The 21,855-nt window shown below is 41.7% G+C and overlaps 1 protein-coding gene across 1 annotated transcript; it reads left to right on the top strand.

Moving 5' to 3' along the window:
* Positions 1-920: 920 nt before the first annotated feature.
* On the top strand, positions 921-21,375 carry evplb (envoplakin b). The gene is made up of 22 exons (XM_086067339.1): positions 921-1,085; positions 4,902-5,001; positions 5,073-5,227; positions 5,446-5,569; positions 5,661-5,792; positions 5,914-5,955; positions 6,056-6,217; positions 7,658-7,765; positions 7,853-7,948; positions 8,017-8,127; positions 9,829-9,975; positions 10,145-10,299; positions 10,394-10,491; positions 10,580-10,752; positions 14,413-14,591; positions 14,680-14,818; positions 14,973-15,166; positions 15,481-15,631; positions 15,728-15,811; positions 15,887-16,024; positions 16,114-16,206; positions 17,552-21,375. The coding sequence occupies exons 1-22, from the start codon at positions 1,045-1,047 to the stop codon at positions 21,041-21,043; spliced, it is 6,114 nt and encodes a 2,037-aa protein (XP_085923465.1). The 5' UTR covers positions 921-1,044; the 3' UTR covers positions 21,044-21,375.
* The last annotated feature ends 480 nt before the right edge of the window (positions 21,376-21,855 follow it).

Genomic DNA, 21,855 nt, shown 5'->3' with positions numbered 1-21,855 from the left:
ACTTGAGTTTACAACGTATGAGTGAAGATCATTTTACACACAATTTACTATTAGGTCAATAATATCAATCGAATGTGCGTACAAGATCATGATGATGAACATCAATAGCTAAAAAAGGACCAATCGAAATCTATTCACACCACTTATAAATATTACAATATTTTATGGTAATTTTCTGCCTTTCTTTTGTTTTTTGACATTTTAGGTTACTTTTTGAACATTTTCTTTTCTGCCTTTTTTATTAAATTCTCTGACATTTTTGGCAATTTCATGGACATTTTATGGCAAAATTCAGCTTTTCCTCTTCCTTTTTGGACATTTTATGGTAACTTTAAAAAACAACAACTTTCATCTACCTCTGGGGCCTCTTTTTTCTGACAACTTAATTAAAATAAAAAAATGTATATATATATATATATAAAAATTTTTTTTAAATCTAAATCATTACTCAATTAGAAGAATATTTTATCTAAAAAAATAAAAATAAAAACGTTTTCTTAGAAATAGACGGGGAGCCACAAGTGAGTGACTGAAGAGCCACATGTGGCTCCAGAGCAGCATGTTGCAGACCCTCGGACTAATCCATTGCGTGAGAAGTGAAGAGCGGAGCATTCGAAATGATGATGATAGAGTGAGACTAAAACATGAATACAATACGACTTCAGATTTCCAGGGGCTCCAGGAAACTCCATTGCCCCAGGCAATTGCCAAGTCCTCCTGGAACTCTTAACATTTAAACCAAACCTACTTTACTTTTGTTTCTCCACAGTACGGATCAGAAATATGATGTGCGGTTAAGGAAGAAAAAAAAAATCTCAAAATGGGAATTACTGTATGTGACAGCTTGCAGAGCGTGGAACAGGTCTGCCCGGTCTGCCCCTCGCTGACGACACACCTGCTGGCCTGGGCGGAGCCGATAGACGCACCTTAACTGAGGGAAGACGTCGTCAGAGACGGACGGACGAAGCGAGAGGAAGGAAGGAGGAGCGCGTCGACACACACTCGTACTCCGGTTACACACGCCGGCCCGAACAGCTTCCCGTCATGTCGAAGAATCAAGAAAGCAGCCCTGTGAAGATCAGCAAGTGAGTTGGGCCTCCAAGTCGTGTAGTGTTGCTAAATGTGTGTGCGCGTGTGTCAAGTGTCTCACTCTGCTCTCACTGGTCTAACCTGTCACATTTTCTAGTACATGCATCCACTCTTCCATGTTAATACAATGCGCGCATGCAAACTAGTGTACAGTGGTCATGAATCAACAGTTGTGTGTAATGAATGAACAATCTCACATGCTTTTAGTGTCATTGTGCATCGTCATGCCAACAAACCAGTTATTAAGTGGTCCGGTAGCATGCCGTAACACACTTGTACCCAAACTTTTTCCTGCGAGGGTCATAAAAAAAAAAAAAAAAAAAAAATCAAAGGATGCAACGGACATATAGAATTGTTTTTTTTTTACATTTAACAAGCACACCAAAATAAGTCAAGCAATTGCATTATTGTTTATATATTTGTGTGTGTTTTTTTTTTGTATCTGCTACCTGAAGCACTTTCTATATAAGGCACATAGTTTATGATTTTACAAGATTTTTGGGGTGGTCGAGATGCTGAAAAGGCACCAGAAAATATCAACCTCTGCACTGAACAGCAGCCAACTCCCATCTCTACATAAAATAAAAGAAAAGAAGCACTTCCATGGGAATCATTCATCTGATATTTTCACAATTTAGACTTTGACACAGAGCACAAAGTGGAGAAAACCATTTTGGCTTGTGAAAAGTAATCATCTTTATTCTCCACAGTATTATGAAGAGAAATGTTGTTCGTTGTTTAATTGTAAATAGTTCATTTGCATGTTTAGAGAAGCTCTGCAGTACATAAAACAAATTTTATGTCATTTTTAGTCTATGCCGTGGACCGCTTAATATGGTATGGCAGGCCACAAATGGCCCCCGGGCCATAGTTTGGACACCACTGCCATAACAACAATTGCATTACTAGGGGTGGGCACATTTTATTTTAGAAATAGGCAGATGGGCTAGGTCGTTACATTAGGTAAAAGAAAAAAAAAGATGAAATGTGACTGTAAAATATACTTCACCAAAAATGATAATTTTTACATTTTAATTATAAATAATGTGTTCAATTAATTAAGCAATTATTTGATAACAAAAATTAAACTTGTAAAATTGTATATTTAATATTTTTTATTTAATTTTTCACAAATCAATTAACCAATTATTGAATGGGACATGAGTTAAAAAACGACAACTAGGTTTCAACCCGTACATGCAAAGTGTTTTTGTATTTTGTTTTACTTTACATAAAAAAAAAAGAGGACGAATTACAGTTTTGCTAACCTCTTTTATGAAAAAATAAATCAGGCACTGTTCTGAGTGGTTGACAGTGCACATTTGCCTCACAATTCTGGATGCAGGTTCGAGTCCAGGTGCCAGTTTGTTTTTGTTGCTGTTTGTATTGATTCTAGGACTCATGTTAATGTAAATACTTCAAATGGAGTAAGTCGTATGTAAGCCGGTGCAACGCTCCGTTTATCTCAGTGTGACCTGTCACTTGATCAGCTCGAGGGTGGGTGCACACCAGAGGTCCTGCTTGTGTAAATGGGTGTGACCCGTAAAATTGTGAAAGGAGAGGCCCAGGGAGTGTCAGGGGTCTCCAATGGATGATGATTAACAGTCCATTCCTAATGTTTAAAAGGCTGCATGAAAACTTGTGCACACGTTGGACTTTTGCAACAAGGATAAGAGAGTGAAGAGCAATAAAAAGGGAAGGCACCACTGGAAGGGAAGCATAATTAGCACACTGTAGTATATGTGCATTTTAGTGGGCGTGGTCTAGAAGAGGAACTAATGAGATTGTACAGGCCATTCACCAGGCACTTAGTTCAGTGTTAGCGTCTTCTACATGCTATGTCCCAGTCAATAATTGGCTGAAAGTTCAAAAGGTGACAAACACTCAGGTATTTCAAAGTTTGTGCAAAGTAGGAAAAAAATGATATAATCTGATCTAATGTTAAAAATGTATTGCACGAGATGTTGAATTGATCATATATTGACAGAATGATCAATTACACAGATGGAGGAATAGCAGGTGTTCAGTTCACGTCTGCCTTGCATTGCTGCACATGAATGCTGCCTTTCGTGTACATTTCGGTCTGACAGCATTCCGGCAGGTGACTTAAGTGACGGGGGCGGCGATGGCATCCTCTCCCCTCCCCCGTGTCCTGCTTCGGGTGTGTTAGGACACATAGTTGCTTTTCATATCGCAGAGGTGAGGGAACGACAGAGCAAACACGCCGAGAGCAACAACAGGTCACCGCTTTGTGAGTGACATGTTGATAAAGAATCGTTGTGTATGGTGAACATTAGCCACACAGTCTAATGACATCTCATGTAGATACATGAACGCATGGTAAACCTACAAAACAAACAGCAGTGCATTTCTATATTAACGCAGACTACAACCACAATAGCTACTACATATACTGTTCAATTCATACCTTTGTAAGAGTCAATAATTATTAACATTATAAAGCAGGCGGCATTTATGGCATGTCATTAAGTTGAGCAGGTGTGTGGCCAGTAGGTTAAACACCAGCGGGCGTTTTAATTTCTATTAATTTTTAATTGTTTAAAAACGGTGCTCTTTCCTAAGGGGGTTCAAAATATCTAACCGAACGGACCGGTTTATCCTGATTCTGTCATATACTGTAATCCGTACCTTCCAGCACATTTATTTCAAGCTAATTGCTAACATGTAAGTTGCACACAACAGTCCTTAACGCTTTTGAAGGGTGTTCATTGAAATACGTTGGAGAACATTACGTTTTTATTCTCCATTTTTGTTAATTTTCTCTTTACTGTGGAAAGTTAGTTGGACCTACTGCCTAATAGCGAGGTGTCCGTTTTCAACAGCATGCTAAAGACCCAAATATGGCTCCTTGTCTTAGCTGCATGCTAATGTGGCGACCAGTAAATTGGTTTCTTTCTGTCCTCTGTCAACAAAGGTGGCAAAAGTACTCTCACTCTGTAAAAACATGGATACAATTAGAAGGATTGATTTGTCTCATTGAGAAAGTCAAAAGAAGTACAGTCTAAAGTCAAATTTTTATAGCCCTTAATTCCCAAAAGAGTGTCAAAGGGCTTCACAGGCTCACAAGATTAGCAACATCCCCTGATCTAAACCCACTGAAGTGTATGCTATTTAAGCACAGAAGCAGGAAGTAGAAATTTTACTGTCAAATATGCCCAATGAAAAACATGTTTGGAGCTAGAGCAAGCTAGCGTTGGCTCAGATTTTTATGCTGTCAAAATGAGTTCCCTTAACTTTGCTAATGTAGTGAATAGGCTAACAAAAAAAGAGCTAAATTAGCTATTGCTAACACTTTACCTAAATGTGTTTATTTTCTTCAAATTAGACTGAGACTTTTTGAATGCCAGAAGCGTGTGGTTTGTCAGCTGGCACAAGGTACATACAACATATCTGCGACAAATCTTTCTTGGAGCAGACAACAAACAATTCTCTTAAATTAGGTCATGGATGGGAAATGTGTTACATCGTCATCATTAATGGTTCACATTCCTCTATCTTGCTGCTGCCCCTATTGTTTCAAGATCTCAACCGTGGTTGACTTTGATTTCTTAGTTCTTAGTTTTTTTTTTTTACATTGCGTCATCCACAAAGGTTGAAAATGGAAGTGAGCCAATCAAAAAGTGAGAAGTAAGAGAACAGATATTTTAAGTACAAGAACCTGTCCAGTACCGTAGAAACCAAGTACACAGTAAAGAAGTATTTGTACTTTGCTAACTCTTGCTTGCTAGCTTGTCTAGCTAGCTTGTCAACATGATTTGTGCCGTCATTTTGGTTTGTTGTGTTCTCCACAGGAGTCAGGCCAACGACCTGACTCTGCTCATTGCTCGCATGCAGAAGAAAGCGGACCGAGTGGAGACGGGCATCCTGAGCGCAGAGGGGTTGCTGGCTGTGGTATGAACGGCTCAATCACACTCAATTTTGTGAAAACAGACTTGTGAGATTAAAGCTGGCTGCTGTTACAGGACACCAAGCGTGAAGGAAATAACCAGAACCTGATCCACCAGAAGGAGAACTCGGACAACCTGGCAGAGGCCGAAGACTTGCTGAAGGATCTCTTCATGGACGTAGGCAAGGCCAAACGTCTGCAGCACCCGCAGGCCAACGAGATCGAGCGAGAGTGAGTTGACTGGCGTCGGCTAACAGTTCTTTGGAACGCGATGACACGCTTGCATGCCCGGCAGACACGCCTCGCATTCCCTCTCGTCAAGATAAACCATCACTTCCACATTACCTTCCATTGCTCTCCGCCCACCTCGTTACTACCAAGGAAACAATTTCATGTAACTTTTGTTTTTTTTATGTTTAATTCTTTTTTTCCCATATATATATTCTCAGTGTTAAGAACCTGCACGACCGTTGGGTGAAGGACTGTGCCACCTACAGGGAACTGTATGACCAGGTGCAAGACTTGGTGCCCGTGTCGAGGATAGACTGGGGTTCCGCGCTCGATGATAAACAGGTTTGCTGATGAACCTTCAACCTCACGCCAACTACTGCTCACAACCTTGTGAAGAAGCCTTATTTCCCCTCTGTGTATTGACATGTTCCAGAGGCGCTTAGACACCGAAGGATACGGTCTCAGTCTCTCTGACGTCGAGAAGCAGATCGCAGCTCACAATATCCTGCATAAAGAGATCGAGGCTTACAGTGAGCAGCTAACACCCAGCTCGACCTCTTCAAAGGTAGCTTTATATCATATTCATGATTTGAATCCATTTTGGAATAATGTTGTAACATAACCAAATGTGTGAATGCGTGTACTGTCTGTGCTCATTTGACTTCTTTGCAATCCTTTCCCAACAGGGCCAATATGCCGCACATAAAGAGAAGTACGATAAACTGTTGGTGAGTGCCGTCGTTCACCCCCCCGCCGACTTCCATTTGTCCACTCGACGTTTAAATACGAGGGGCTCGTCGTCGGACGTTTTGTTTGGCATCTTTGCAGGAGAGCTCCAGGAAGAGGCGCACCCACCTGGCCTCTCTGTACGAGTACATGCAAAGCTGCAGAAAGGAGCTGGACTACCTGTCTCAGCAGAAGGAAAGGATCCTGCAGAGAGACTGGAGTGATCGCATGGTCGACCCGCCCAGCGTCCGCATGGAGTATGAGGTCAGTCCTCTTTTGCTCAGGATGATACAGTAAATAGGAAAAAAATATTGTCATTACATCATCAGGAAGGGAAATTGTAAGATACTATGGAGTTAGTCTAACACTTGACTGGCACACTGAATAGGGCCTCCCTTTAAAGATGACGTCAACCCACAAATTTTCTCTACAATAATATCTTCTATGCGCACCCACTCGTCTAAACATGGCAATCTGGTTAATATTGTGTTTGTGGAATATGAATTAAGCAGCAAAATCCACCCGGTTTTATCTATCTCAAGGGTCGGCCATTTTGTCACCTGTTGTCGACTGATAGTGACATCACAGTTTCTCAGGGCTCAGGTAACAACCAATCACGGTTCAGCTTGCAAAAGTCACATGATCAAACTCAGCAAGTAGGTGAACCGTGATTGGTCATTACCTAAGCCCTGTGATGTCACTTTCAGTCGACAACAGGTGACAAAATGGCCGCCCCCTGAGATGGATAAAAACAATGGATAGATTTTGCTGCTTAATTCATATTCCACAATGGCAATTAATCAGAATACTGTGTTTAAACTAATGCATAAACTACAGCAAATTCGGCCACAATAAATAGTCTTAAAATAAATTTTCTTAGGCTCCGCAGGCATAGATGATTAATTCTATAATTATATTAACCTCAAAAAGCCAGATTGAAAATTGTGATTCACTCAAGGGAGTTCTTCACATTATCAATCTGGAACTTCACTCGACAGATCCGTTCGTTTCCCCCCCGCCATCCGCGCTTCTTGGTTTCGTCAACAACACCTAATTGGTCCGACCTAAAAAAGGTCGGTTGCACACGTATCAGTCTTGTAATATGAAATACAGTCGAGGAATCCAACAGTGTGTGGCCAGCTGCTTTTATTCCACAGAGCTTTATATTTTGCAAATGCACACACTCTTGTGCTGCACAGTATATTTGTCAAATATAATTCTTGTAGGCTGATTTTAGGAAGACATGAAGGACAGCCCTTCTTTTTCAAGTCCATGCATTTCCTGTAGCAATCGTCCTCTCTTGGCGGAGCTGGAATATCTCTCTACGTTAAATGTAGACTTCTGCCATGTTGCATATAAATGAGTCACTTTGAAAATGTTGCTTCAGTGTGCGGTTACTACGTAGAGAAAGCGTGGCGAGAACGTGCAAAGGCCCGAGCCGTGATTCAAACCTCAAACCTCCAAATTGTTTGTTCGGCAGACGTGCTCATAAGTACCCAGCGTATTACTGCTAATATACTGATATACTTCATTGAAATTGTCGCGCCTGAGCTCCTGAAGAATTTGTCTTTTTTGTTTGTCAGTTTGCCTCGGGGCCCTGCTGCAAACACGTACAACCAGTGACTTAATCAGCAGCCGCCGCTGGCTATAAACACGACATGACTTCTTCTTTACATATCTTTTTGCTAATTTGTTTGCGTGCAGAAATTCAAAAGCAATGGGCTGCTGTCACACGAGGGTGAGGTCAATCAACTCCTGGAGGAAGGAGATCGTCTGGCCGACATGAAACATCCTGGCGCCGCCGCGATAATGGTACGCATTCGCTCGCTGACGCTGAGTCAACATGAATGATTCTCTTCTTGTGATTTTTCACACAATGGCTGTAAATGTTGTTGACAGGCGCACAAAAACGCAGCGCAGAGTGGATGGCAATCGTTCCTCAACTTGTGTCTGGCGCAAGAAATCCACCTGGACACCGTTGAAGACTACAAGAAGGTAAGCCAGCGTCATGTGACTTCTTCCATGAGCATGACTCCTTGTCAACCAACGACTGTTTGGTACAGTTCCAGTTGGATGCGGAGACCTTGTCTGAGTCCCTGGACAGACTCATTTCCAATCTGGACCCAAAGTTGTTGGCTGGCAAGAGCAACTCGGAGGCCCTCTTGGAACTTCAGGTACTCTGGCTTCTAACGAGCATGCGCTCGCCTTGGCTGCTCGCCTGGTTGGGTGGGCCTGTTGGTGGCGTCCGGGAACCGATTGACCAATTCCAAATGATTAGCTGCAACTTATACACGGACATTACTCAAGATGAACTGCGTGAAGAATGTGCAGACTTAAGTCTGGGATTGATAACGATATGAATCAATGACTATCATAATCAATGTACATGACTGATGCTTATAGAAAGAATCGATGGGGACGGGTTACTAATAAGCCATGGCTTCTACCCGTCAGCCCTTCTTTTGGATGTCAATGTTGCAAATTATATTCTGTGATCGATGTAACCTGTAATAATGTGTCCGAAAGGAAAAAGTTAATAAAACTAAACAAAACTAAACAAAACTAAACAAAACTAAACAAAAACTAAACAAAACTAAACAAAACGGATGACGTCACAGGGACCACATTCATTATGCATTCTTGTTAAATTTGGCATGTTACCCAATGGATACTCACTTACCCCATCAAACAAGCAAATACACAAAAACAAACAAGTAAATCAATGATTTATTATTTTTTTAAATGACCCAATAAACTATACTGATGTTAACAGTAGTAACAATAAAATTGTTTTAGTTATAACTATAATAAAAATTATATTATGATTATAATAAAAATCATTGTGATACAATCATGCACAACAATAGTAGTGATAATAATAACAATCATTAAATTATTCTTATACATAAAAAAATCAAAGTAGAAGAGTGGTGACATTAACAGTAATAATAATAATACGGCTAATTAGAGTGATAGTAGCACTAGCAATAATAATAATAATAATAATAATAACAAAATTATTATTTTAGATGAAAGAAATAAAATAATAGTGACATTTACACTAATAATAATGACACTGCATAGATAAAAGGGAAATAAAAAAAATACTATAGTAACATTAACAGTCATTACAACAAGGTTTATACAACTACTTATTATAACTATATCAACAATAATAATCATTTAATTATCATTACTACTAATACTAATAATAATAATAATGATAGTGATTATGATGATAACAATTTTGTTTTAGTACATCGTCGCTGCTATGTGAAAAACACTTATGTCCATTTTTGTTCAAAAATAAAATAAATGTTTATGTTTTTAGGATGAAACTCAATGCAGACATCCCCAAAACGTAAAAATATAAAAAATGGGGAAAAAATGGACAATAGTGTTTTTCACATAGCAGCAACAATATTAATTTATTTTTTAGTCCATCCTAACTGACTGTGAAAGGAAGTATACACCCTGACTGGTCACAAGTTATTTGCAGAATAATAATAATGGTTATGATAAACAGTAACACCAATCTGAAGAACACTTATCATAAAGTAGTCCTGTTGGCTAGTCTGCCAGTCTGCTTGAGTGAAGGCAAATTGTGAGTCCTAATATTCAGGTTCTTCCCAGTCTTGGCCCGTGTTGACATACAGTATTTGTTGAGTCGCATGTGTTTGCAGAGGTCTGTTTTCAGAAAAAGCTTTGCTCTGGATTATCTCCTCCGTCCAACCCTTAGCAGACACCGTGTGCCAGATTTTCCAATGTCACCAAACAACAAGCTTGAGCTACAGTATGCGAGGCTGACTGAACAAGCGTGCGGATGTTGGATTTTGCATTTCAAGGTCCTTGTGATATGTGCATTCTTCCCCCAGGGGGACGAGCCAGCGGTGAAGAGGAACGAGCAGCGCCTGGCGGCTCTCAGAGAGCTCAGTCGCAACATCGCGCCTCTGAAGCTCCGTCGGAGCAAACCCACAAAAGCCACCAAAGTCGTAGCTCTGTGTGACTGGGACGATGAAAACGTGAGAAGATTTCGGATTTTACAATGATGTTAAAATGAACAAACTCCACTGCGTGTCTTTTACTTTGGGTTGTAGAGGGGGTTGACCATTTTCTAGACAGCTTCCATTTCAGTTAAGATGGAGGAATTGTATTTCCTGGTAATTCCCATAGTGCGTGTGTCTACGTTAGGGAGCTGTGAGGCGTGGCGATGAGCTAACATTAAAGTCCATTCATGATCATGAGAACTGGGAGCTGCAGGATAGCAGCAAGAGAACCAAAAGGCTCCCCGGGGCGTGTTTCATGGTGCCACCACCTGACGCTGAATCTCTGGAGAAAGTAAACAGGTACATGTTGACGCATTGAATGTTGCCATTGTGTTGCTCAAGGCCAAGCCCAGTTATTGACGGGTTCAAATGGAAAATGTCTTTTAATGTTCAGATTTGAGAAATTGCTGATAAACCTGAAGAGCCAGAGATCAGCCAAAATGGCCGCACTGAAGACCCCCACCGTGGAGGTCGATCACCCTCGGCGTGCAGGTGGGAAAGAATGTTCTTCTTACATCCTTCCTTTTATTTTTTTTATTTTATGTTTGGCCAAAAATTTTCTATCAATGTTGCGCCCTAGCTTCTGTACAAAGAGCTCCAGAAGACTCCAGAGCTACACTGCTAGCCAGACAAATAGATGAGCTCAACAACCATCTGGATCTTTGCAAAATGGACGTCCAGAAACAACTGAGGGCTCCTCTGGACAACCGCGACCCAGCACTCGACCTGGAAAACAGGCTGCAGGATCTCAAGGTTCGTGTTCAGCAAAGTAAGGCTGGCTGAAGGCTCAGTACATTAATCCAGCCCACTGAGTAAATACAGCGCAAGTGTCAAATTCACGGCTGCCACATCATTTTATGCAAACTGAAGCAAATACAGTAGTGTGTCTACTACTGTTTGAATAACTTCATTTTTTTTTATGTTCGAGACTGACTAATTGATGATGTCATTCGCTCGCTTATGGTGTTTTCACCTCCAAACACAAGCTTACTCAATTTCCTCGCTTTCTTTGGTTGCACAGGCCCCGCCCCCTATTTTATTCATCCAATCACATTCAAATGCTTTCATGGCGTCGCAGACAATCGGAACTTGCAATGGACACTCTAAATTCACGTAGCACAACTGCAGCGTCACTACTCGCTGTTGTATAAAATAGGAGTTTGACGCAAACCAGTTACGTGGATTGTTGCAAGAATTTAATAAGCTTTGACTGTGAGAACATGAAGGTATATTAGTGTGATTTATAATTGGATGGGTGACTCACCACTTTGAGCAAAAATGCTAGTTGATCGACCTCTGCTTGTCTTTGTTTTGACATCCATGAAGACACTATAATATTTTGCCTTTTCAATGATGACTGACAAGGATTTAGGCTGTTTGTCAGCTTGTGTTAAAGTGGAAGTCAACCTTCAACATTTCTTGACAATAATATGTGATATGTGACCTCACTAGTCTAAACATGACATTCTGATTAATATTACATTTTTGGAATATGAGTTATAAAGCAAAATCCAGCCAATCACAGCTCAGCTTCAGAAAGCTGTGATTGGTCGTTGCCTGAGACCTGAGCAACTGTGATGTCATCTTCAGTTGACAGCAAGTGGCAAAATGGCCGCCCCCTGAGATGGATAAAAAAAAAAAGAAGCTGGATTTTGCTACTTAACTCATATTAAAGCCATTAACATCAGGGCGGTCAGAGTGCACACAGTCCTTTACAATGCAGAAGCAGAATTTGATTATCTGGTGTCCGTGCATGCATGACATTGGCAAAGTAAACTCCGAGAGTCCTGACATATTAATTGCATCAATAGCCCCCCCCCCCCCCCCCCCAATACATTTGGTTAATTAAAATATATTTTATTGATTCATGTCAGATTTTTTTTTTTTAATAATTAGATATTATTTATTTCATTTTCATTGAACCTTTATTTAACCAAAGATTAAAAACCTATTTTTCAAGGGAGACCTGGCCAAGACAGGCAGCAGCAAAAAAACACAAAGTTGCAGACATACAGTAGAGAGTGGGACAAATTTAAAAAAATGTACAAGGTACAACATCTTGGATTAAATGATCAATAAAATTGTTAAAACGGCCAAACTAAAAAATCGACACTGTATGGAAGCTTGCGCCAGACACAAGTTGAGGAACGATTGCCATCCACTCTGCGCTGCGTTTTTGTGCGCCTGTCAACAACATTTACAGCCATTGTGTGAAAAATCACAAGAAGAGAATCATTCATGTTGACTCAGCGTCAGCGAGCGAATGCGTACCATTATCGCGGCGGCGCCAGGATGTTTCATGTCGGCCAGACGATCTCCTTCCTCCAGGAGTTGATTGACCTCACCCTCGTGTGACAGCAGCCCATTGCTTTTGAATTTCTGCACGCAAACAAATTAGCAAAAAGATATGTAAAGAAGAAGTCATGTCGTGTTTATAGCCAGCGGCGGCTGCTGATTAAGTCACTGGTTGTACGTGTTTGCAGCAGGGCCCCGAGGCAAACTGACAAACAAAAAAGACAAATTCTTCAGGAGCTCAGGCGCGACAATTTCAATGAAGTATATCAGTATATTAGCAGTAATACGCTGGGTACTTATGAGCACGTCTGCCGAACAAACAGTTTGAGGTTCGGGGATGGAAGCCAAATGCACATCTGGATGTGCGCTGGATCCACAATTAATCCCAAATCTCTGAGTTGAATTGTCACTTGCTGTTCGACAGTCTCGTTGGCTGAAGCTTGGTCAGAATCAACTGCACTTGTGCTGGCCGCAGGTCTCACTCGAGGGCCGCGGCGCGATTTAATCTGGATACCTGTAACTATCACATCGTTGATTCGAAGATTCTGTTCCAAATCCTCCACTTTTTGTTCCAAGATGACAATGCGTCGATCTTTTTCTTGTGTCTCTTTCTTCATCTGCTGAATTTCCTGTAGAAGTGGCTCGATGCTCTTTTTCATTTCAAGTATTTCGGTGACCATTTCTTTGAGTTTTGCAAGAGAAGATTTGATCTCCTCAGTCTCGTCAGCTCTTTTTCCGGCAGGCATATTGCAACAAATGTAGTTAAAAATCCCAATGTCAATAAAATAGTTCGAAGTCACGAGCAAGTGCAGGAGCAAGTACAGATGCGTCCTTCCTCGACAGATGCGTCCTTGATTTTCTAGCTGTTTCCATGTATTTCAATTTAGATTTAAAAACATTTAAGGACACCAGTTCTTTGAGCTTTAAGTCATTCTGCAGAAGATTCCAGTCTGATGGTGCTGAGTACCCAAAAGTATATATATATTTTTAACCAATTTCTGTCCGTACATTTGGGACAGAAAGCAAAAAGAGGTCCTATGACCGCAATGAATACTGTCCGGTGCTTCTCTGCCTGATAAAAACACAACGATAGAGGGGAAGCCGCCCAAGAATTGCCTTATAAATGAAGGTGTGCCAGTGAGTGAGTCTGCGGGTCAACAATGCAGGCCATCCGACCCGAGAGTATAATTCACAGTGGTGAGTCAGAGCTTTACAATTCGTAATAAACCTCAGTGGTGCATGATAAAGAGTATCTATTTGATGGAGATACTGTGCATAGGTATGCATAAATATAAAATATCGCCATAGTCTAAAACAGGTTAAAAAAAAGTTGCAGCGACAAGACACTTTTTTACATTAAAAGAAAAACGCTGCTTATTTTTAAAGTAAAAACACCGTTTTAGCTTTAGCTTTTTTACAAGGCACAGTACATGCAATTTAAAGTTAAGGGATTCATCAATGAATATGCCCAGGTATTTCTAACAATGTACAACCTCAATCTCCTTTCCATCAAGAATAAAAAAAAACAGGAACATATGGTCGGGCCCTAGATCTAGTAAAAAGCATAAGTTTGGTCTTATCTGCGTTTAAAGCAAATTTCAGGTCATGCAGTGTATTTTTAATGACCACAAAGTTTTTGGTGTGTGCAAATCTTTAACTGCTTGTGCAAGAGGAGCAGCACAGCAGTATACAATAGAGTCATCCGCATAAAGGTGAAGTTTAGCTTTAGCTACGTTTTGACCAAGATTGTTCACATAAATGGTAAATAAAAGCGAACCCAGCCCAGAGCCCTGTGGTATACCTTTAAGAACAGATATAATGTCCACGATATCGAATGCGCTGCGTCCGAAGATAATTAGAGAACCAAGAAACAGCTTATTTTGAGAGCCCAGAGCTCAAAAGTCAGTGTTCTAAAATAGCATGGTCGACGGTATCATATATTATTAAACATGTTGGTAAAAAAATAAAAAGGATATATACAATACATTCCTTTTTTTAATATACTTTATTAAATAAAATTAATTGTGATTAAACAGACAATTTTACATATTATATTATATTATATTACCCACCCCTGCTTGATGTTTATACTGTACACACCATATGCTTCCACTGTAGAATTGGTCCCAGACAGCGAGGAGGCTAGAGTCCGAGAAGGCTGCCATCCAGAGAGACATGGAACCCGTTCTGGCCAAGAAACCACTCGGACCCAATGCCTCAATCTTGCCGCTCAAACTCACTGCTGCCAATAGCAAATTGGATGACATCTACAGTCTTATTGATCTTTATGATAAAAAGTAAGAGGAGCAGTGTGAAGCTCCAAGTGCACATTTTGCATGGAAAACGTCTCAGTTACAGATTGTTATTCTGCTCTTTTTCACTCAGAGCTTCGGCCTCTATGTTCTTGGAGAGGCAGATGCAGAAGGTAGAAGGTGTGGTCTCCGGGTTCGAACAGAAGATGGCGAAAGATGGCGTCATTCCTAATAAAAAAAATGCCCTGATGAGTCGCAGCCGTCAACTGCAGGTGAGGAAAACTTGGACATGATAATTTCAGGTTAACAGCACAAAGCAAGATACTGCAGAGGAATTTAATCAGTGCTGGACACTAATGTCGCCCCCGTAACCAGTAGTGCTTTTTAATTTAAACTACATCACTTTATGTTCATGTCACCAAACAGGACCTTCGCCAGGAGGTTTCCTCGAAGAAGGATGAGTTGAACACATTAGGCAAAGACTTGGACCTGACTAAGCAAGCGTGCAGCTCCCTGCAGCAGAATTTCAATGAATACTGCCCTGAAGTTCGCCGGCAGGAAAGTGCAGTCAAACATCTCAAGAACCGCTTCACTAACGTCAGTAATCAGTTGCATGACAGGTGAGAGTTCCAAATTCAGTAGACTTCTCTCAAGTCGGAATTCAACCAAAACTTACAACATTTCGAGGTTATGAACAAGAACATGTTGTTCTAGGCCGCAAGAAAGTACGCTCATTTATGTGTGTCTATGCAACAATGCAATTTTGAGCTTCTGAATGATTCAAAGTTCAAGTTAGTCTAAAAAGGAGTCGTGCCTTATCACCTATGATGAAACAGTGTGTCGTTAATGTCATTGGTATGCGCATGTGTGGTTTGATGACATCTTAAAAATGCTGTTAGCAATCATGAGCGTCTTTCCTGCTCTGTTGCTGTAGGTCCACCCTCATACAGGAAGCCAGCAATAAAAACCAAGACTTCCAGAATGCTGCTCAGTCGCTGGATTTCTTTTTGGTCAATTTACCAAATAACACAATCAGTCCCACTGATAACATGGCCGAGATAACAGCCAAGCACAACTCTCAGCAGGTGAGTGAAAACACACTTTTTTTTGTTTTACATAATTGTGAATATGTGAACACACCTGATCTCATCACTTGCTCGGGAATACTGTCTAATGTTTAGAAAATTATGGAGGACATAAACAGAAAGTCAGGTGACGTGCGCCGGATCAAGGATCTCTCCCGAGAACTCCAAAACACCTTAAATGTAAGTCAGGATTGTTGTCATTCACAATTTATTTGCACTAGACACATGGTCCTTCTTAAACAAATGTACTCTCAGGAATACGAGACAAAATCAAACACATACCGCGCCATTTTATATGAAGACGAGGATGAAGATGATGACGATGATGACGATGACGAACCTGTTCTGAAAAAGGGGCAATCTTCTACGATGGCTCAGGCAGTGCAGAGGAAGGTATGACCACTTCAAGCATTATTTTAATCATAAATGTGACTTCTTCTATGCTTCATGTTGTCTAAACTTGAGATTTGTTTGTCCTGCAGGAAAAAGATTTATTGAACCGTTTCACTGAGGTGTCTGTGAAGAACGAGCAGCTTCTCAGCCAGATGGGGACCGCCAAGAACATCATTCTCAGGGTAAAACAGCACCAATCATGTCAACATTAAGGTCTTATCTGGCTTTTTGATAAGATGGTGAGAGCATATGCCAAAATGACAATAACATTATGAAACAATTCACTTTGGCACAATACGGATTTGGGGCATTTCAATGTCTAACGTGCGAAAGGTTTAGGGATAACATGCTAAACTGCACCAAATGTTGTCACTATTGTGGGAGGTAAATAAGGTAGTATGAAGTCTTATTGTTCATTACTGGAGAAGCACAGTGGGCTAGAGGTTAGCATGTATGCGTCACTGTTGAAAAAGCCAACTGTGATAGGTTACTGCTTAGCTATGACCCAAATGAGGACCAGCACTATGGAAAATGGATGGATGGATGGATGGATGGATGGACGGACAGATGGATGGGTTCAGTTCTGAAAGGGGAAGCTAGACATGTTGCTTGCTGTCCATTGATTGGTAGAAGCAATTTTCACTCCAGGATTGCATTTGGAAGAACACATTTGAATGGACTACAACTAAGAGTGGGTGATTTGCCGCTGTTTTTTCTTGTTTGTGGATAATGACTGGTTCCTGTTTGATACTTTTGGTGACTTCATTGACATTGTCATTGTCACGGAGTTAGGACCCAAATGCAGGTGCGAAAGTTTAAAAAAACAGAGTCTTTATCTACAAAAATATAAAGTAACAACAGATAGCAGGTCTGGATTCAGATAGCCTCAAAGAAAACCTTGACTAAGAATCTTGAGTGTGCTGGATGCAGAGAAATCTTTTGATTGAGAGAGCAGGGCAGGATGCATGAGAGCAAACCTGAACACATGGAAGAACAACCAGCATGGAAGAAAACTTACATTGGAGAGTAGGAATAGGAAACCTGGACGTACTGACAAAAGAATCATTCAGAAACTCCAGCTAGGGGGAGGCAAATTTCTATAGGACAGAAAAAAGCCGATATGACAAAATAAGAGTGACAAAAAGCAATGCAACTGACAACATTCGCATCATAAGGTCCATTAGCATAAGACTAGACAAACTAAAAGTGGCTAACACATGATCATTAAATATTATCATCATAAGAGACATAGCAACTGTATAGCAACTACAAAATAAAAATGACTAGACAAAATAAAACTGACAAAGGGCCAACATAATACAAAACTATAACAATTCAATGTCCCCCATGACAGGTGTGTCACACTTGTCAAATAGCTGCTGATTGAGCTGTCTTCATTTAGACATTCCACTGAACTGTACCAATATAGAAATATGCTTTTCTGTCCGAACTGTAATGAACCCCAGAGTTCTGGAAAATAAATAAAAAAATCACCTTTTCTCTCTCTGCTCTCTGATATGTGGACAGAACGACGACAAAGTCAGCAGTGTGGTCGTCAGTCAGCAGCTGCAACTACAGAGCCAGAGGAAGGACATGGAGGAGTCCGACACAATGAAAAAAGAACTGAGCGAGGAGACAGCCCGTCGCTTACATGCTGAAAATGACTTGGAAACATACAGACAGAGATACTTGTCTTTGAAGAGCAGGAGAGGAGTGGAGCGGTTGGAGGAGAAGGAGGTGGTGCAATATTACCGTGATCACAAAGTGGAAGCGGAACTACAGAGTCTGAGAAGTAGGATCCAAGAGGAAGGATTTAAGAGATCAAGAACCCATTCAGATATAGAGATTATCAAAGAGAAAATAATCAAAATGGATAAGCAGATGTCTGGTGCTGAACCTAAACTGTTAACCAAAGTAGTAACGGAATACGAAAGAGACCCGCAGCTGGATAAAGAAGTGACCAGGATCCGAAGTGAGATGCAGAAGATACGACTGGAGATCCAAACCAAAGAGTCAGAGACCATCCATGTGAAAAAGCAGCTCACTCTCCTGGCTCAACAGAAACCCAAAATCAGAGAGAGGCTTGTGAAGAAGGACGTGGTGAAGCTCGAAAAGGATCCTGAGATGCAAAAAGCTGTTTTCACGTTCAAGAATGACATTGCAGCAGAAGAAGCCCAATGCCTGTCCATCAATGACAGCATTTTCAGCATTCGTAGTCGGATAAACACAATGGAGAGGATCATTCCCACCATTGAACCAAAAATCGTCACCAAGATGGTGAAGCAAATACATCAAGATCCAGAAATAGTCAGCGAGTCAAAGAAACTACACATGGCTTTGGAAGAGGAGAAGGACGAGAACGTTATCTTGCTAAAGGACTTGACCACTCTTAAGCTGAAATACGGCGAAGTGGAGAAACTGCGGCCTAAGTTTGAAGTCAAAGAGGTGATCAATGAGATTTTCCGAATTGACCCTGAGACCGAAGTCCAGCTGCAGCGTCTAAAGAATGAGCTGCAAGACTGTGGACGAAAACGCACATCAATCGAGCAGGAAACCAGCGTGGTGATGACCACGTTGACCACGCTGCGTACTCTAAAACCTAAAGTTGATTACAAGGAAGTGACCCAGGAGGTTATCAAAGAAGAGAAAAGTCCGGAGGTCGTGAGGGAGTTACAGCGGCTGGGCAATCAAGTTTCACGCCTTAAAGTCAACTATAACACCACTCTTGAGCTGCTGATGCACCTGCGCAAAGAAAGAGATGACCTGAAAGCTGAAAAATCCAAAGTGGAGACCACAATTGTCAACAAAGAGGTGGTCAAATATGAGAGTGACCCCCTGCTGGAAAAAGAGGTTAACCGACTCCGGAGGACTGTACGAGACGAGACTCAACAACGTCGCAGTTTGGAAGAATGTCTCTTTGACATTCAGAACCAGTACATTGTCCTTGAGAGCCAGAAGCCAGAGGAGAAAACGGTGGTACAGGAAGTGGTGCGTCTTCAGAAGGACCCCAAGCAGATTTTAGAGCACGAGAGGTTAAACAAGTCTCTCGATGATGAAGTCAAAAGCCGTCGGAAACTTGAAATCGAAGTGAGACAGCTGAGAGCCCTGATTCAAGAAAAGGAGAGCACCATAGCTCAGTTGGATGAACGCCAGAAGAAGATCCAGATCGAATCGGAGCTGCGGCAGATCAAGGCTCAGATTCATGAGCTGGAGACGTCTCCAAAGCCTGTTGAGGAGAAGATCGTCATTGAGGAAGTCTTGAAAGTGGAGAGGGACTCGAAGCTGGAGAAACTCATGGCTGACATACGTGTTGAGATGGAAGGAGAGGCAAACCAACTCATTCGCCTACAGAGAGAAATCAGCAGCCTGAAGATGAAGTTGGAAATTCTGGAAAAGGAAAAGACAACAGAAAAGATTGTTTACAGAGAAGTGGTCCACGTGGAGAAAGACCCGGGAGTGGAAGCCGAGAGAGACCATTTGAGAGATCTTGTTGCACAGGAGAGGAATATGCGACGTGACAAAGACGACAACCTCCAAAGCTATAGAATAAAAATCTCCCATTTGGAGACATCCATATCGGTTATTTCTCAAGAGGAGACAACTCTGGGTGTCAGCAGAAGTAAGCTCCAGAGGGAGAAGGAAGACCTTGTCAGACAGCTCAAAATGCTTGAGGCTCAAAGACAGACCATCAGCGTCACCTTCCAGCAACAGTCCAAGCTTATGAGCGAGAGAACCCAGATCGTCAAGCAGAGGAGTCTCAAGGCGTCCTCTGAAATACAACGGCTGGAGAAGGAGATCCTGAATGAAAAAGACAAAAACCACCAAAGGGAGGCACTCATCATGGAGTTGAAAGAAGCCCTCAGGAACGAGGACCAGGCCGAAACTCACACTAGAGAGACAAACCTTTCTACAAGGGTCACCATCATGGATCCCGACACGGGTAAAGACATGTCCCCTTATGACGCCTATCTGAAAGGACTAATAGACCGCAATCAGTACATCCACCTGTCCGAACTGGAGTGCGATTGGGAAGAAATCACATCCACCGGCCCGGACGGCGATTCAACAATTCTGCAGGATCGTAAGAGCGGAATGCAGTACGCTGTCAAAGACGCCCTGAGAGACGGCCGCTTGACCCAATATGATGTGATGCGCTACAAGGACGGCCACATGCCCATTTCGGAATTTGCTCTTCTTGTGGTAGGGGAATCTCGAAGACCTTTTGTTCCGCCGCCACCAATTACAAGCCCCAAATCCCCCATCAAATCGGTCCCAAGCTCTCCCTTAAACTCTACGCCCACTTCCATGATGTCCTCCCTCACCAGGCTCAACAGCCACAGTGACAGTGTTAACAACCTCTTTGCTTTAGGTGATGAGCAATTCCCAATCTCTGGTATTTTCGACACGTCCACCGAGAGCCGCATGTCCGTGAGAAGCGCCTTGACCCGGAAGCTCATCGATGCCGACACGGCTCTGAAGCTGCTGGAAGCGCAGGCGGCCTCCGGCGGAATTGTCGACCTCAACAAGAAGGACAAACTGTCCGTCCACAAAGCAGCCGAACACGGCCTCATCGATAAGGCTCACATGTACAAGCTCCTTAACGCTCAGAAGGCCTTTACCGGGATTGAGGATCCTCTGACCAAAGAGCGTCTCTCCGCGGGGAAGGCGGCGCAAAAAGGGTACATCCCTCAGGAAAACGCCAGGTGGTATATTGAGGCGCAGTACCTGACCGGAGGCTTGGTCGATCCCACCAAAGCCGGCCGCCTCAGTCTCCAAGAAGCCGAAGCATCCAACGTGATCGACACCAAGACGGCCGAAGAACTGAAGAACGAGTCGTCCTACCCGAAAGTTCTGGTCGACCCCATCAGCAAAGAGAAGATCTCATACAAGCAGGCCATGGATAAGTGTAAGACTGACAAGAGCACGGGACTGTTGCTCCTTCCTGCGGCCTCGGGTGATGAAACCAATTCGCCGTCATACTCCAACTTTCGGTTTAATTCTTCTCACAACAGAATCTAGATAATGAGTTTAAAATAGGTGAAATGTTTGACACCGGTGCTAGAGGGTTCATGGTCTTACTAACTAAAAGATTACATTAACACTTACTGATATTGATAACCCTACTGTGGATCTGGTTTGAATATGATTTGGGGATTTGCTGTAAAAATCAGGGTCATGTTTAATGTTCCATTCAGCATCAAGGTCAAATCCAAGAATCCACACAACTTAAGTTGCTTTTTACACACCTGTTTTTTTTAAACAATAGTATTTGCATTTTCAAAACACATGCATGTATATTGCATAAATGTGAATCATACTTTATACGGCATAATAAATGACAATCTTCATTATGTCTGCATCTTTTTTGTCCATCACAGCAAGTTAATATTTGGTCGACACATTGTTGTTACTTTAATTTCATTCAGCTATCAATACATCAATCCTATCAATTAACTGTAAAACTGATTAATTATTTTTTTTTACTGGTAAACTTTCAGAAGCCTTACACCATACCATGGACACGTTTTTAAGGATACTAGCTTTACTTGCTGTGTTGTAATGGCAATTTATTTGAACTACAAAAAGTAGAGAAAATCATCACTTGCAATCGTTACACATGCAGCCATGATATTCTGTCACTTTTTACCAACAAACTTACTTTAGCTCTTCCCCCGAAATACAGAGACCACAGATGTCAGGAGAGATTAAATGAAACCTTAAATACAGAGTGTGAGCACATTTGCCACCTCTTATCAGCTGCATCAAAAATATCTTATTTGAATGTGCAATGGTGGTTGGTGCCAGTCAGTCTGTGAAGCGATTCTGAAGTA

The sequence above is a fragment of the Leptonotus elevatus genome, chromosome 1, assembly GCF_054856555.1.
Source record: "Leptonotus elevatus isolate MCC_2025b chromosome 1, RoL_Lele_1.0, whole genome shotgun sequence".
NCBI classification, from domain to species: Eukaryota; Metazoa; Chordata; class Actinopteri; order Syngnathiformes; family Syngnathidae; genus Leptonotus; species Leptonotus elevatus.
This window is presented reverse-complemented; position numbering and strand designations above follow the sequence as displayed.